The sequence below is a fragment of the Melopsittacus undulatus genome, chromosome 2, assembly GCF_012275295.1.
Source record: "Melopsittacus undulatus isolate bMelUnd1 chromosome 2, bMelUnd1.mat.Z, whole genome shotgun sequence".
Classification (NCBI taxonomy): domain Eukaryota; kingdom Metazoa; phylum Chordata; class Aves; order Psittaciformes; family Psittaculidae; genus Melopsittacus; species Melopsittacus undulatus.
In genome coordinates, this window is record NC_047528.1 from 28,447,099 (window position 1) to 28,460,736 (window position 13,638).

A 13,638-nucleotide genomic window follows, 5' to 3' on the forward strand; every position below is an offset into this window, starting at 1 on the left:
AAGGTTTTTGCATGCTTTGAAAAATCCCCCAACACCATGAAGGTGCCTGCTGCATTCCAGGTCAGAATGGAAATGAGCTGATGAGTTAGTTTCAGGTTATGAATGTAGGTGTGCATTTGGGACCTCAAGATGAATAACAGGTGTCCTTCTTCAGCTAATTAAATGCCAGGGTTCACTTCATTGCTTAATGCTGAAGGAAGTCATTAGTGGGACAACCAATGAAGCCACTTAATTAATGTGAAGTGGCTGCTTTGTTTTTCCTCGGCCTGTCTAAACGCATACCAAGGACAGTGTGTGGTGGAGCATACAGACAACAGCTTGCTGTGCAGTGTGGTTTGCTGGCCAGTGTGTTATTAACATCAAATAAATAATCTGAAGAGTATTTCAAGGATGATACTTAAAGACCTCTTAAAAACCATTTGAAGGAAGCAGGCTGTAGTAAAGGAGGGGTTGTTGTTTTCTCCACTTGCCTTTGATTGGTGCTGAGTGCTGTGTTTCTGGCTTTCTTAGACTTAACAGGATTGAAAGGAAACTGATAAATAGATCTGAAGGAAAAAAAAGGCAGTTCTATCTCTAGCTGCTCTCTCATTATGTAGAAGAGTGTGCTTATTTGACAAAAGATAACAGGATTTTTGCAGGCCTGACAGTTGTAGGCCTAAACTAGTTCCCAGTGATAGAATTCTGCCTGGTACCTTGTGTGGGACAAGAACATTGGAATTAAATGATGTTCCAAACCATTCTAACAAACACAGCTTGTTCCAGTGAGCTGTCAACCTCATATTCACACAATTATTTGTAAACTCCACTTGCCCATGTTTCAGTTGAACCTTCATCCTTGCTCAAACCCTGACTCCCTCTTGCCAGAGGAAATTCTAGGATAGCTGTAGGATCAGTTGTTTTTGTAAGCAATGCTGAATGCTTGCCTGTTTCTCTGGCCCCTGCTAGATTGTATTGCAGGGAGGCTGATGCTGGGAACAGCCATTTCTGTTGCTGGTGACAGGCTTAAATTATGTATTGACTTCCACTGGTCTTGCATCTGCCAATTCCTGAAGCAAGCCTAGAAGGCTGGCTGGTGAGACCCTGGCAGATTGCTGAGAGAAGCTGTGGCTGCCCCATCCCGGTCAGTGTTCAAGGCCAGGTTGGACAGGGCTTGGAGCAGCCTGGTCTAGTGGAAGGTGTCCCTGCCCACGGCAGGGGGCTGGAACCGGATGATCTTTAAGGTCCCTTCCAACCCAAACTATTCTGTGAAGATACAGCTGCGTGCATTGCAAGAGTTCTCTGAAATGTTGAATACAAGGTTTCCACACTGGGTTTACAACAGACATTTAACTCCCCCTTTCTTATAAAGCAGGACATTGACATAAAAACTTTAAGCCACAACTGCTGAACATTTAGATATTTCCATTCCCAATGTTTAAATATTTCCATTCCCACAACAGCAAAATGGGCTCAAAGGCTTGTTTCATGTATGGCAGCATCTAGTTGTTCCTTCTCCATCTCACAACCAGGCACTGGCTCCGTTGTGGCTACCAAATGTGTTCCTGGGCAGCAGGTTTGGGCCAAGCACTGGGGACAGAGCAGGGCAGCAGCAGTTGCGGAGTTCAGTTTGGGGCAGGTGTTTCTAACACTAAACATTTCCATTTGTTGTCTACAAACGCACTATTTCTGTTCATTGTAGCTAAGGGAAATGGGCATGCCACTTTTTTCATTTCCTAACAGGAGTCTATGCACCTGTGTGTTACATTAGAGGAGATTAAAAAGCCCATTTAACCCTGTCATTAACTGTAAGTGCTTTTAAACCAGCATTTTAAAGCTGCTGGGTTAATGGTAGGAAGTAGCTTGCCCTTCATGGCGGGGGGAAAGCCCTCTTGTATACTTGATAAATTTATGTGGCATAAGTCTGAGTTTCCCAGCACATTGTGGATGGACTTGGGAAGCTTTGTTACCTGTATCCTTAATTTACAGTTCAGCAGATCCATTACCAAGTCAGCTTCTTCAAGCACCTGCCCAGCTATAATTCTGGAGCTGAAAATACCTGTCACATTGCTTGCTTGGCACTCCTAATGATTAGCTGTTCTCATGCACTATTTGCTTTTGTGGTAAAACTCAATGTTCACAGGCACTGCTGTCTTGCTTCTTGGGAGGGACTGCAGTTGCCTGACGTGTGAGCAGGAGCAGGTTCAGGTGAGGTTCTGACAGGCTTCACAAGTCCAGAACAGCACAAACGCATGCGAAGAGCTGGGGCACATGCAGCAGTTGCTACAGACCCCTGGTGTCACTGCACCACTGTAATGGGAATTGCACGAGGCTGTCAGATCTCCAATATTGGCAGTGCACAAGCCTTAGGTGGACATTATCTTCAGTGAAGACAGCACTAAACACCACTGTAGGATTCCTCCTGCCTAAATTAAAGAATAATAGGATAGTTTGGGGTGGAAAGGACTTTAAAGGGCATCCAGTTCCAAGCCCCCTGCCATGGGCAGGGGTGCCTTCCAGTAGACCAGGTTGCTCCAAGCCCTGTCCAACCTGGCCTTGAACACTGCCAGGATGGGGCAGCCACAGCTTCTCTGGGTAACCTGTGCCAGGGCCTCAACACCCTGTACAGATTCTCACAGAGCAACCAGTCTGTCTTGGCTCTGTATTGCAACAGCCACACAAGCACTTAAAGATCCTCAGCCTTCAAAAGCAAGATCTACCAGGGAGAGTGTTGCAGAAAGAGCTCCTCCTTCCACAATCCACTACCAAAAGTGAGCAAATACAGCCATAAAACCACCTGGTTAAGGTAAAGACACTTTGTTAGAGAAATGAGAAAATACTGAAATCTGCACTTGGATGGGAAGAGGGCTCTGGAGTAGGACCTACAAACAGTAGTTTCTACTGCCCACAGACACTGGGTTCTCTATGCCCAGGTCAGAAAGTGGCACCGTGTTCACTGTTTGGACTCAGTAGACTAAGGAAATCATCAACTTTCATTGGCAAAAGCTATGGAATAATCTCTGCATTTCAGAAGGAGGACAGGGAGGAGAAGCAGCTGCGCCATGGGAAGAAGGAAGCAATGAAAAGAACACCACTTGCACAGTAACAAGAGCAAGAGCAAACTGAAGGTGGAAGCTCCCGTCTGCCTGAGCTGAGCCCACCATGACACCCAGAAGCAAAGGGTAGTTAATGCAACCATCCCCAAGCCCTCATCCATCATTCCCAGGGCTAAGCTCTCCCAGCACCATCTCTCGTACAAGAAACTGTCAGTCAGAGGGGCAGTTGTTAAAAGGTTTCTACAAATAATAGAGTTTAATTGTAGCTACAGTAGAGATCGTCTATATACATTGTGTGTGCTGCTTAGGGTAGTAGAGCTTTGCCATGCATGTTTTATTGCACATACAAATAGGGTACAAAGGTTGATGGAGGTTCTCCTTTCAGCCATACAGGTTAAGACTGCATAAAAAAAGCTGTATTACAAAATATTTAGAGCTCTTTATTTACAGCCAACTTCAAGCAAATACTGAAAGACACTATCAGGAGAAAACAAAAATTTTAATTATGAAAAAAACCAAGATTTGTCAAAATAATAATTACAAAGCTTCATGTTGCCATATATACATTGTAAAAAAATACTCAGGAAACCTGCATTTTATCCCTCAAGATGCAGAAATCAATACTCCTATTTTTTATACTTGATCTGTGAATGCATTTAAAATTTGATAAACTCTGACTTGAAAACTTATTTTCTTTACATTGCTCGTGCTTTTTGACAAAACAGATATTTGTGCAGCTCTGTAAAATATTAAAATACATTTTAATTTAGTGTTAAAGTGCACAGTACATTTTATAGGAAACCATATGCTAGCTGCCAATCAGAAAATTACAGTTGAAGTTAATGTTCCCTCTGTAAAATAAACTCTTTTGCTTTGGTTGAAGTAACTGGATATTCCATGCATAAACTATGCTTTGTTGGCTTTGAGCCCACCTTCCTCCACCTGACACACTGCTGTCACTACATACCCGATTTGTGGTACTAATCACAGAAGTTTGCATTCAAACACTGTATTAACCCTTATAAACCTACTGTTGGAATACTGATGGGTTTAAGCACAGTGTTTCTGTGACAGGTATGCATCACCCTTCCCAAAAGTCTTTATACAATAGTCCTCTCCCCATTCTCTTGCTTAAATATTTAGTCCTCCCACCACCACCCTGATTCTTTTTTATCATTACACATATCCAACTCCCTGCCTGCATTCACCACTGACCCCGAGCTCTTCTCTTCCCCACATTCAGTTTTCCTGCCCCGCCTGCTGAAGTTACATCCCTAAGCTTCTCATAGGAAAGGAAAACAGATGTTCCAGGCATGGCAAGAATGGAACTTCTTGATCTAAAATATGTGATGTTTTAACAAAAAAATGATACTTTGAAGTATTAATAAGAACAAGAACCTTATTTTCTATTGCTGATGTGGGATAAGAGGTCTGATCCCAAAAACATCCACTGCAGAACATTGTGCTTAGTTCTGTGGGGAACTGATGGAGACCATAAGGAGAAGACCTGGATCCAGCAAATAGATGTGGAAGATCAGGTCTTTGAGTCTGCCTTTGGCAATTTTAATAACTTTATCTCCCCTGGAATCTCTGAAGAAAACAAATCAGTTTTGGCTACCTGGTGACTCTTCTCGTTACTGTTCTTGTGCTGTTTCTTACTATTTGTTCTGTAGTGCTGTAGTCTTTAAAAGAAATCAAGTTACAGTGCAAAATCCTATCTCAAGACACATGATCCTAATGCACATTGTTCATTTTCTTGAGGAAAAAGTTAAATGTCTTGTGCATAGTAAAATAAGCGATCAAAAATACTCATTCACATTTACTTTTCAAGTTTACATTTTTCCTTTGTGTTTTTTAAACATTTATATACAACTAGAATGGGTGTGCTCTCAGTTTTAGCCAATTCACTAGTCGGGGGGAAAAGTGCTACTGGAATGTAGGAAACTCAATGGAATGCTGACAAAAATGTTCCACAAATTCAAGAGATCAAGAATGGCATTCCAGCTCGCTGTCTTTTTCAGAAAAGCACCTCTTGTGTTTGCTTTTTTCTCTCTTACGTATTAGAAAGTACAGTTTATGGAGATCTAGAGCTACTGCACACCAAGTAGAATAAAAAATAACTCAATATTTATATTAAAATAAAGTGTTTAACCACAAAAAAGCAGTAATAAAATACAGTTTCCTAATTTACATTTTTGCATCCAAAGGATGAATAACAACTCACTAATAAATAATATTTATATAAATATTTGATGTCTGGATATTTTTAAAAGGCAATCATAGCCTGAAGCAACTGCAGAAAAACCTAAAGTGGTACAAGTCTGATTTACCCTCCCTCCCCATCATGACTACAGTGATTCTTAGGTTAATAGTACAAAGGTATCTTGCTGCAAGACAGCTGTGGACTCCACACATCTGTAAGTGGCAGAGAGGTGACTGTTTCAGTAAGTACTGTACAAAGTGAGCTATAAAAAGCAGTGAAGTGCCAACTTGCTCTAGGAAATGTTTCCGTTTAGTTTCTGGTTTGTCATTGGATGCACAGGTACAGTCTGACAGGTAATTTTGAAATCAATTACAAGAATACTCTTGGAGCACTGGGTTGTTTTCAATGCAGTTTAAAAAGCTGGGCAGTATTTTGACTCTTTGATGGCACAGTGGAGCTGGTAACAGCAGAGAGGAGTTTCATGTGAATAAAGCTTGTTTCGTTGTGGTTACATCTAGCAGTGCTTGAACTGTTATGCTCACTTTTACCAAGCCCTTTTCTTCTAGGATGTGATGTGGCAGGCAGAGCTTCTCCTAGAAAGAGACAAACAAAGAAGTATAGATTAGGATACTTAACACTCACTGCAGAAGGCTTTACATGATCAGGGTTGGAACACAGAGCCCAATAAGCAGGAGCCATTTCCTATTTTTAATTAAAAAAAACTTGTGTGATTTTGACAGAACATCTCTGATTTTGCTCTTGTTATACCTATGAATTAGAGAGAGATCGGGAAATATCCTGGGCCTCAGAAACCACCCTGTTCTGTTCATTACAGTATGAAATCTGCACTATGTGTGAGCATCAGCAAGCACTGAACTGACACCTACAAGGTGAGGTAACATGGTGTTTGCCTGTTATTACATACAAGTTTGGGAGAGATGGCTGGTTTTATCAGTTAAAAAAGGTTCTACCCCTGAGCTCTAGACAGGGAGGACTGGCTCCCAGGGTATGCACCTTGAAAGCCACAAAAGAGTGCATGTAATGTTGTATATTCATGGGGTGAAGCGTTTCATTCTGAGCTACTGGCAGCTTATTTTGAAATATCCAGAAATGAACTTTATTCACTGTAAGGACATGGCAATCATGGCCAGGATGAAGCCTACAGAGGCTGTTCCACCAGAAGACAGTTGAACGGTGAACACTGCATCTCCCACAGGAAACAAGACACCAGTGAATAACTGCAGAAAGCCTCGCTTAGAGAGGTAGCCTTAGGTCACGGTTGGTGCTCTCTTTAAGAGGAGGATTTTCTTGATGTAACTGAGTATTCTTGCTAATGAAATCCATGAAATGATGAAATCAGGCAGGAGGTTTGTAATAGTACATGGGAAGGCTAGAGTACATCACATAAACCACAATTACAGGTGTGAGACTCATTACCACAACACAGAAGCCAAAACTGTCGGTGGGATGACAAAAAAAAATACAGATAGGAAAAAGAACCCCAAATGACACTATTAATCACAAACACATGGCTACAGCATCTGGCTCACCAAGTCCTTAAACTGTGTGTGTCAGGTTGCTTTCTGTTTGAAAAGGCACCATCTGTGATCTAACCTGTTCCTTCCCTGACCATCCTCAGACTGGGATACTGATTCTTTAGAGGATTGTTTTGATATTCTTAGTATTGAATCTCTCAGCTGTTCAATAAACTTTTAGCTTCTGAAACTAATGATGCATTTGAGATTGTATTTTAATTAATTGCTTGTCTTCTACTGAACATTCTTCTTACTTCTGTCATGTCACATAAGGGCCTCTTTATGGAATTCATGGTACTTTTTAACACCTTCTTATACTGATTATATCTGCAATTTAATCTCTTAATCCTAATCTCTTCAACCACCCTTCTCCTGACACTTTTTGTTAAACTCATCCCTTCCCGAACCTCTCAGAATCCTTAAAACTCAATACAATATTCAGGATGATGAAACTGGTACACATAAGAACAATTAAAACAGTTTTTGTCATGTTATACACCTCTTTGACTGATTTTATCTGTTTCCACCACCACTATCCAGCGTTTGCTCCTCCAGTGGGCCACAGCTCCATCAGAACAGTGCCAATATTAAACAACTGCTTTGCTGCTTCTGTTTCAACTTCATTAATGAGCATTTCCTTGATGCACAATCAACACTTCACTTTGCTTAACTCACACCCCAATGAGAGAAAAACTGCAAAACTTGTCTTTAAATTACTAAATCTAAAAAGTGAGCACCAAACTTTCTTCACCATCATGGCATCTTATACTGGTAACTGTAGTTTATGTGTATTGTATGTTTACATTTTATATTTACTACTTAAGATGCTTTAATATTTATTATTTTATAAGATTTTATAATTTACTTTATTTTTTTAAGGTTCATGGTTAGAGCCAAGAACCCCAAATAAATATTGTAGATTCCTTCTGCACACATAGACCCAAAACCCAATTTCTAACAGATAACTTTCAAGGAGGCTGGCTGAGTTCCCTGCTGGACAGCTTACATTTCTCCACATGGAAGATGCTGCAATTCTGGGGATCTGCCAGCACTGGGTTTCCACTTCCACTGAGTTTGTGGATTCTAATTCACATTGACCAACTAGCTGTAGCAAGCTGCCACTCCTGCCTGCTGTCACCTTTGACAGACCTATTTGCCCCATCAGCACAAAGGAACATCCCCATCTTGCAGCCATTCCAGTTGATCACTCACATTCCTATTCCAAACCTACCCTAAATTGCTCATTTAAGTTAAGAGACTGAGTTCTGGAGCTCCTCCCTGTTTGTTCTTCTGAGATATCTGCTTGCAAGCTGTCAGAGATGGTTCTCACCAACTTTTTATCTCTCTGGAAAAAAGGTGTTTTTTCCAGAGAAATATGTAAGTATCTTTTTGGATGCAAACTCTTAAACTGACACCTGATCCTACTGAAATAGCTACAAAAGAAGACATAGTATCAAATAAAAAAAAAAAATAAAAAAAAAAAAAGAAACCAAAATGTATCTACTTCAAATGTACAATTTTTACTAAATTTGTTTTGCCAATCTAATGTCTTGGGACACAGTTTACATAAAAATCTACAATACTTTGATATTAGTGTTTGAAACGTATACAACTGACCTTCTCTTATTATGCTGAAGGTGAAACTTGGTTAGTATTTTATAGTTCTGCAGTTAAAGATATAGCTATGATAAACTTTCCAAAACTGACAATGAGATTTATGCCTTCTCCTAAAATTGACAAGTTTCATCTTAAAGTGTCATAAATCAATATATATCTATCTATATATCTATATCATCTATAGCACTAATCACTATCTTCAAAGCTCTCTAAATGGCTTCCATCAACCCTGCCTCACATGCTTTTCAGATCACATCTTTAGAGCAATATATTTAATTCTTCTCAGACAAATTAAAATCAAATCCTGCCAAGGATGGAATCCAGAACACCCTGCAAATCAGCTTAAGCTTTCTGCACAGCAGCAGCTACACTGGGCCAAGATCCCAGGTATCTCAGTCCTTATGCTGGCTGCTGTTGCTGCAGCACAGTCCACCTTCCATGCTCTTTCTCACTCTCTAACCACTACAACTGCTGTCTGGAAAGCACTGATAGTAGAGCTGGGAAGCTACAAGCCATGAAGATTTCAAAACTTCTCTTAAATCCTGGCATTCTGAGACTATGCCTGACTAACCAAGAGAAGAACACACCATGACTGAGGAGACTCAACCTCACCCACTTCTCAGCTTTGATAAGATTTCTGTCCTGTTCACATTGGTATCAAACCCATAACACTTCAGTATTATCGGACAAATCACCTCTAAAAATACCCATGTTGAAACCATCACCAAGCAAAACCTGGAAAGACAGATAGAACTGGCTACCACTCATCTCAAGACCAGTCTAAAAATCTTTAAAACCAACTGTGGACAGAAGGGCTGCCACTCTTCTCGTAGCAACATGAATCTCTCTCTACTACAAAAATGAAGACCTATACATTAATGTATTTTTTCTCCCCAAGAACACAGAGGAACTTAATTACATGTTGCAAACAAACCACTTTCTACAGACACACAGCCATTTTGAACGGATAAAGATGATTACAAGCTCATCATGAAGGAAAAGAACAAACCCCTTTTGATGGGAAGGAAAGAAAAGGCACAAAAGGAGGCAGCAGCCAGGAGGCCGAGTCACAAAACAACACAGAAAGACAGGACAACAGTTGCACCCACACACACAGACATATCCATGTGCTGGCCAGAGCAAGTTTCTAATCCTGGAACAAAATGCCTAATTTAGACCATGTAGAGGAAAACCAGTAACACACAAGGACACAAATCTCACAAGGATACATGACACATTACACATACACATCCATTTTCTATGACATCAGTTGACTTCAAAGTCAAGATAACTGTTTGAATTGGTTTATGCTAGGGCAAGCAGCTTGGCAATTCACATACAGTATTTATCAAAAAATATAACTGCTGTCATATCACACAGGCAAGTAATAAAATGACCACATCGTGATAATAATAGGGCCCAACTGTATTTCTTAGTAAAAATACAGAAAAATTGAGTTCTACACTTCGGCAAGAGCAATGGCTCCTTCTTCATTGTATTTTTAGAATGTGAAATTTCAGATATACAGAAAAAAAACCAAAACATATATATACACAAAACAATGACATACTGGAATGTGCATTTCTCCAAAGACAAATTATAAAAATAAACCCATGTAATGCCCAGCACAACTTTTGGAGTCAAGTAGTCTGAAAAGTCACTAAAAGAAACATCAGTGCCTTGTGATCAAGCAAACTTATGTCAAATATACAAAACCTGACATTTGTTAGGTCAAGGCCAAACTTGGTTTTTTTTTAAGAGTTAAAGAAACTATAGGAAATATTTACTTTTTCACATATCTAAGACAATTTGCAATTATGCCTTTTTATATACCTTTTCCTTATCCAGTATTCCTGTTGATGTATCCACATGCCCTGAAGTTACCATTTGAAGTACAGAAGAGCAGAAGTAAAGCACAGTAATTCAGGTTATAGGTGTATTTTTTTTCTTTTAATTCCCAATTGAAAGATTAGTGTGTTTTCTGAAGTATATACACTTATGATCAACTTGACAAAGAAAACACCAAAACCAGACCTTCAATACTGCAGCTGCAATTGTGTATTTGGAGTCTTAGCCGGTTAGATGTCTAAATATGTGCATCTTCTGAACATGCAATAAATTGCAATTACTTCTAAAACTGTATCTGCAGAGGGTGGGCTTCAGACCCTTTCACAAATTCTGGCCTTGAATCAGAAAATTTTAAAAGTAAACCATATATTCTGCCAAAATGCCTCACAGTTTCATTCTAACACGCTAAGAAAAACAGTGACAAAAAAACTGCAAGGAATAAAAAACTTAAAGACAGACACACGTGAAACAGTAAGAGAAAATTTATACTTAAAGGGGAAATAACAATTATTCCATAACCTTATACATTCAGTTCTGAGAGATAAAAGTAAAGGACTTAAGTGTGTTTTTCAAAGTAGAATGGGTCACTACCGTAAAATATTTTAATCCTGCTTTTTCTGTATAATGCAGCTTATGTGCTAGAAATGAAGGAAATGGCAAAGGTTCATGAAATCTGCTCTACTGTTTTTCTAAGCCTGCATATATGACTGCTTTCATTTTTTTGTAACAGAAGTAAAATGATGAGTATACTTCTTTTTGTGAAAAACAATTATGTGGCAATTATTAGGAAACTCAGTGTATATGGAGTAGAAAACTGAACTGAGTATTTGCTCAGGTCTAATTTAATCACTATTCACATTAAGAGTAACTTCCAGAAAACTTATTAGGAACACAATAGGATCAATATACAGCTTTCAGCTCTAAAAGCTTGTTAATAAACAAGAAAGAGGCATCTGAAGGACTATTACAGTGCATTACACTGCACTTGAACATATTTATGTTTTCTGGCTCATGGAAAAAGAGACAAATGTTCACATTAAATGCCACTTGTAATCCAGTGCAAGTACATTTTACCTGCATGTATATTCACTAGAAGTTGTATTTATTACTTTATTGCAGCATGGGTAAGATGGCCTCCACAGAATAAAAGAGAAATCTACATGATGGGCACAGTACAGACTGGAGTAGATCAGCTTACAGAGAAATCAGTTTTAAAGTCTCTGATGATCTTTGTGATGGAAAACAATGAATTGGGAAAGAAATGGGGGAGCAAATATAATTCATGTTATCAGTGAATGTATGGGTGAATTAAGATGCATACTGGTTTTAAAACCAAGGTCATCAACTTCATCTTGTGACTAGGGTGTGAGCAGCACCAGTTTTACATAACCAAATGTCTCAGTATTGGGGTTTCCTCAAAGGTGAGGAACCACCTGTCTGTTGAACCGTTGGTTCCCCAAGCACTAAATCCACAGGAATAGCAGCACAAAACCAGGACTCTGAATTCAGCAAAGAACCCAGTAGAGTAGATTAATGAGCTACACAGATGTTTTAGTTTCCACCTCCCAATTTAGTGGGAGCATTACTGGCTTTGGGGATGGGCAGACAGGTATTTTTCACATTTACATTATGTTTTAAATATATTTTGAGGGATTTCACTACATTCACACTTACAGAAATGTAAGGGTATATTTAGTATTCTTTTCCCTGTAAGATTTATGCATATTTGAAAGTGTAATCAATAACAACCTGAAAAAACACAAAACCACCCATGCTTCATGTACGGTAGTAAAGCTGTGCTTGTCACAAGGCAAGTATGTTTGTTTTTCAGAGTCTGGTTCACGATGGTTTCAGCTCCATAACTACAAGTAAGTGCTTGCAGTGTTCCACTTTAATTACTGTATATTGTCATATTGTGAATAGTGAGAAAATGTAATCAGTAGTTCAATTTCTAACCTAATGCTTAGTCTGATAAAACACTCAAAAACACTGAAGACATGAACTTCCATTTCTGCACACTGGAAACGCAAAACACTGATGAACTACCCCTCCCTCCCAAAGATACTAGATACAGTGGATGTTATAAAGTCAGACAGATGAGTACTATAGGACGGTAGCAACAACTTTTCCTACTTAATTTTCTGATTCTGAAAACCTGCTAAAATACACTCACACATGTAGATCAGTACTACATAGGAAGCACACAACACAAACCATTGACATGAGACCTTACAGAACACTTAGAGGAGCAGGAGTAAAATCCTAGCCTTAGAGAAGACATCACTTTTGTCTCAAATACCAACATCTTACAATTAATAGATCCTGAACTGATTCAAGCTTTATGCTACTTTCTCAGTTTCACTGGAAAAGCTCATTAAAACAAGACAACTAAAATCAAGACAAAGATACAGTAAAAGAGGAAGCTTAAATCTCAAGCTCTGACTCTGAGTAAGGAAGTGTTCAGTGTTGGAATCACTGAAATGAGGCACACAGTTAAAAGGCAGGCCTGTGCAGGATGAGAGCACAAATCTATAGCTACAGACTCAACTAACTAGTACCTTTTCCTCAAGCACAGAGAACCTAGAAGCACAGCCTGAACTAATGCCTGTTCACAGAAGACACTCGTTAGAAGAGTTGTTATATGCATGCACTGGAATCTGCTAGGCACTAAACCCTTTAAAAAAATTGGTTTTATCCATAGTCTGAAATGAATTTTTCCATCTTAAAATATGAATCTAATTATACATTTAATCCTTTTTATATATGTATAAATTTGAGCTATAGAAACTAGAAATAGATCTGCATTTAGATATCCTAATAAAATTTTACATGTATCTGTGGAATAGAGGTATTTGCAGTTGGCATTAAATCATAACCATATGGCCGGAATAATCAGTAACATACAAGTCCTTATGCTAGTTATCCTCTTAAAGTCTATAGGTAATTTTATCACTAGGCAGTGAGAAATGAATGAATTTATCTCGCAGTCATGAAGCTGAGGTCCTTTGGTTAGCTAGCCTGAGAATGAATTACAAATTTAGTTAACAGCATCTAGGCCAATATTGTAATGTCAACGTAGGCTTGTATCTGAGGCTCTATAATTTTCAATCAATTTGGATCTCTTATGTTGATAAGGATTAAGACAAAACCAAATTTGTCTCATTCAAGTTTTACAATAGATGAACAGAACACAGGACTGGAAGGGAAATGGAGGTCAACAGTCCAGCACCCTCACCCTCATGCCAAAATGATCCTGAGTAATGTTAAACAAACATTATTCTTTAACACCTTCTAGGACTGAAAATCTGAAGCCTTCCCCAGATGATCTACTTTCCTAGCTGTATTGTCCTTGTTACATTTGTTAGACAAACAAACAAACACTACCTGCATTTTCACAGGTGAT

At 39.0% G+C, this 13,638-nt stretch overlaps 1 protein-coding gene across 5 annotated transcripts in view; it reads right to left on the minus strand.

Annotated features, from left to right (window-relative positions):
• Nucleotides 1–3,275: 3,275 nt before the first annotated feature.
• LRCH1 (leucine rich repeats and calponin homology domain containing 1) overlaps nucleotides 3,276–13,638 on the minus strand; it is a 115,312-nt gene continuing 104,949 nt past the window's right edge. For 3 of the 5 annotated variants that reach the window (XR_004080371.2, XR_004080370.2, XR_004080369.2), the window contains one exon: nucleotides 5,712–5,828. Coding sequence is in view for 2 of the 5 variants with exons in the window: in XM_031047715.2 (XP_030903575.2) it covers nucleotides 5,715–5,828 (114 nt within the window). In the remaining 3 variants the exon portion in view is untranslated. Of the gene's footprint in view, nucleotides 5,829–13,638 lie in introns of all 5 variants that reach the window. The other 2 variants (XM_031047715.2, XM_031047714.2) reach the window with 1 other exon arrangement.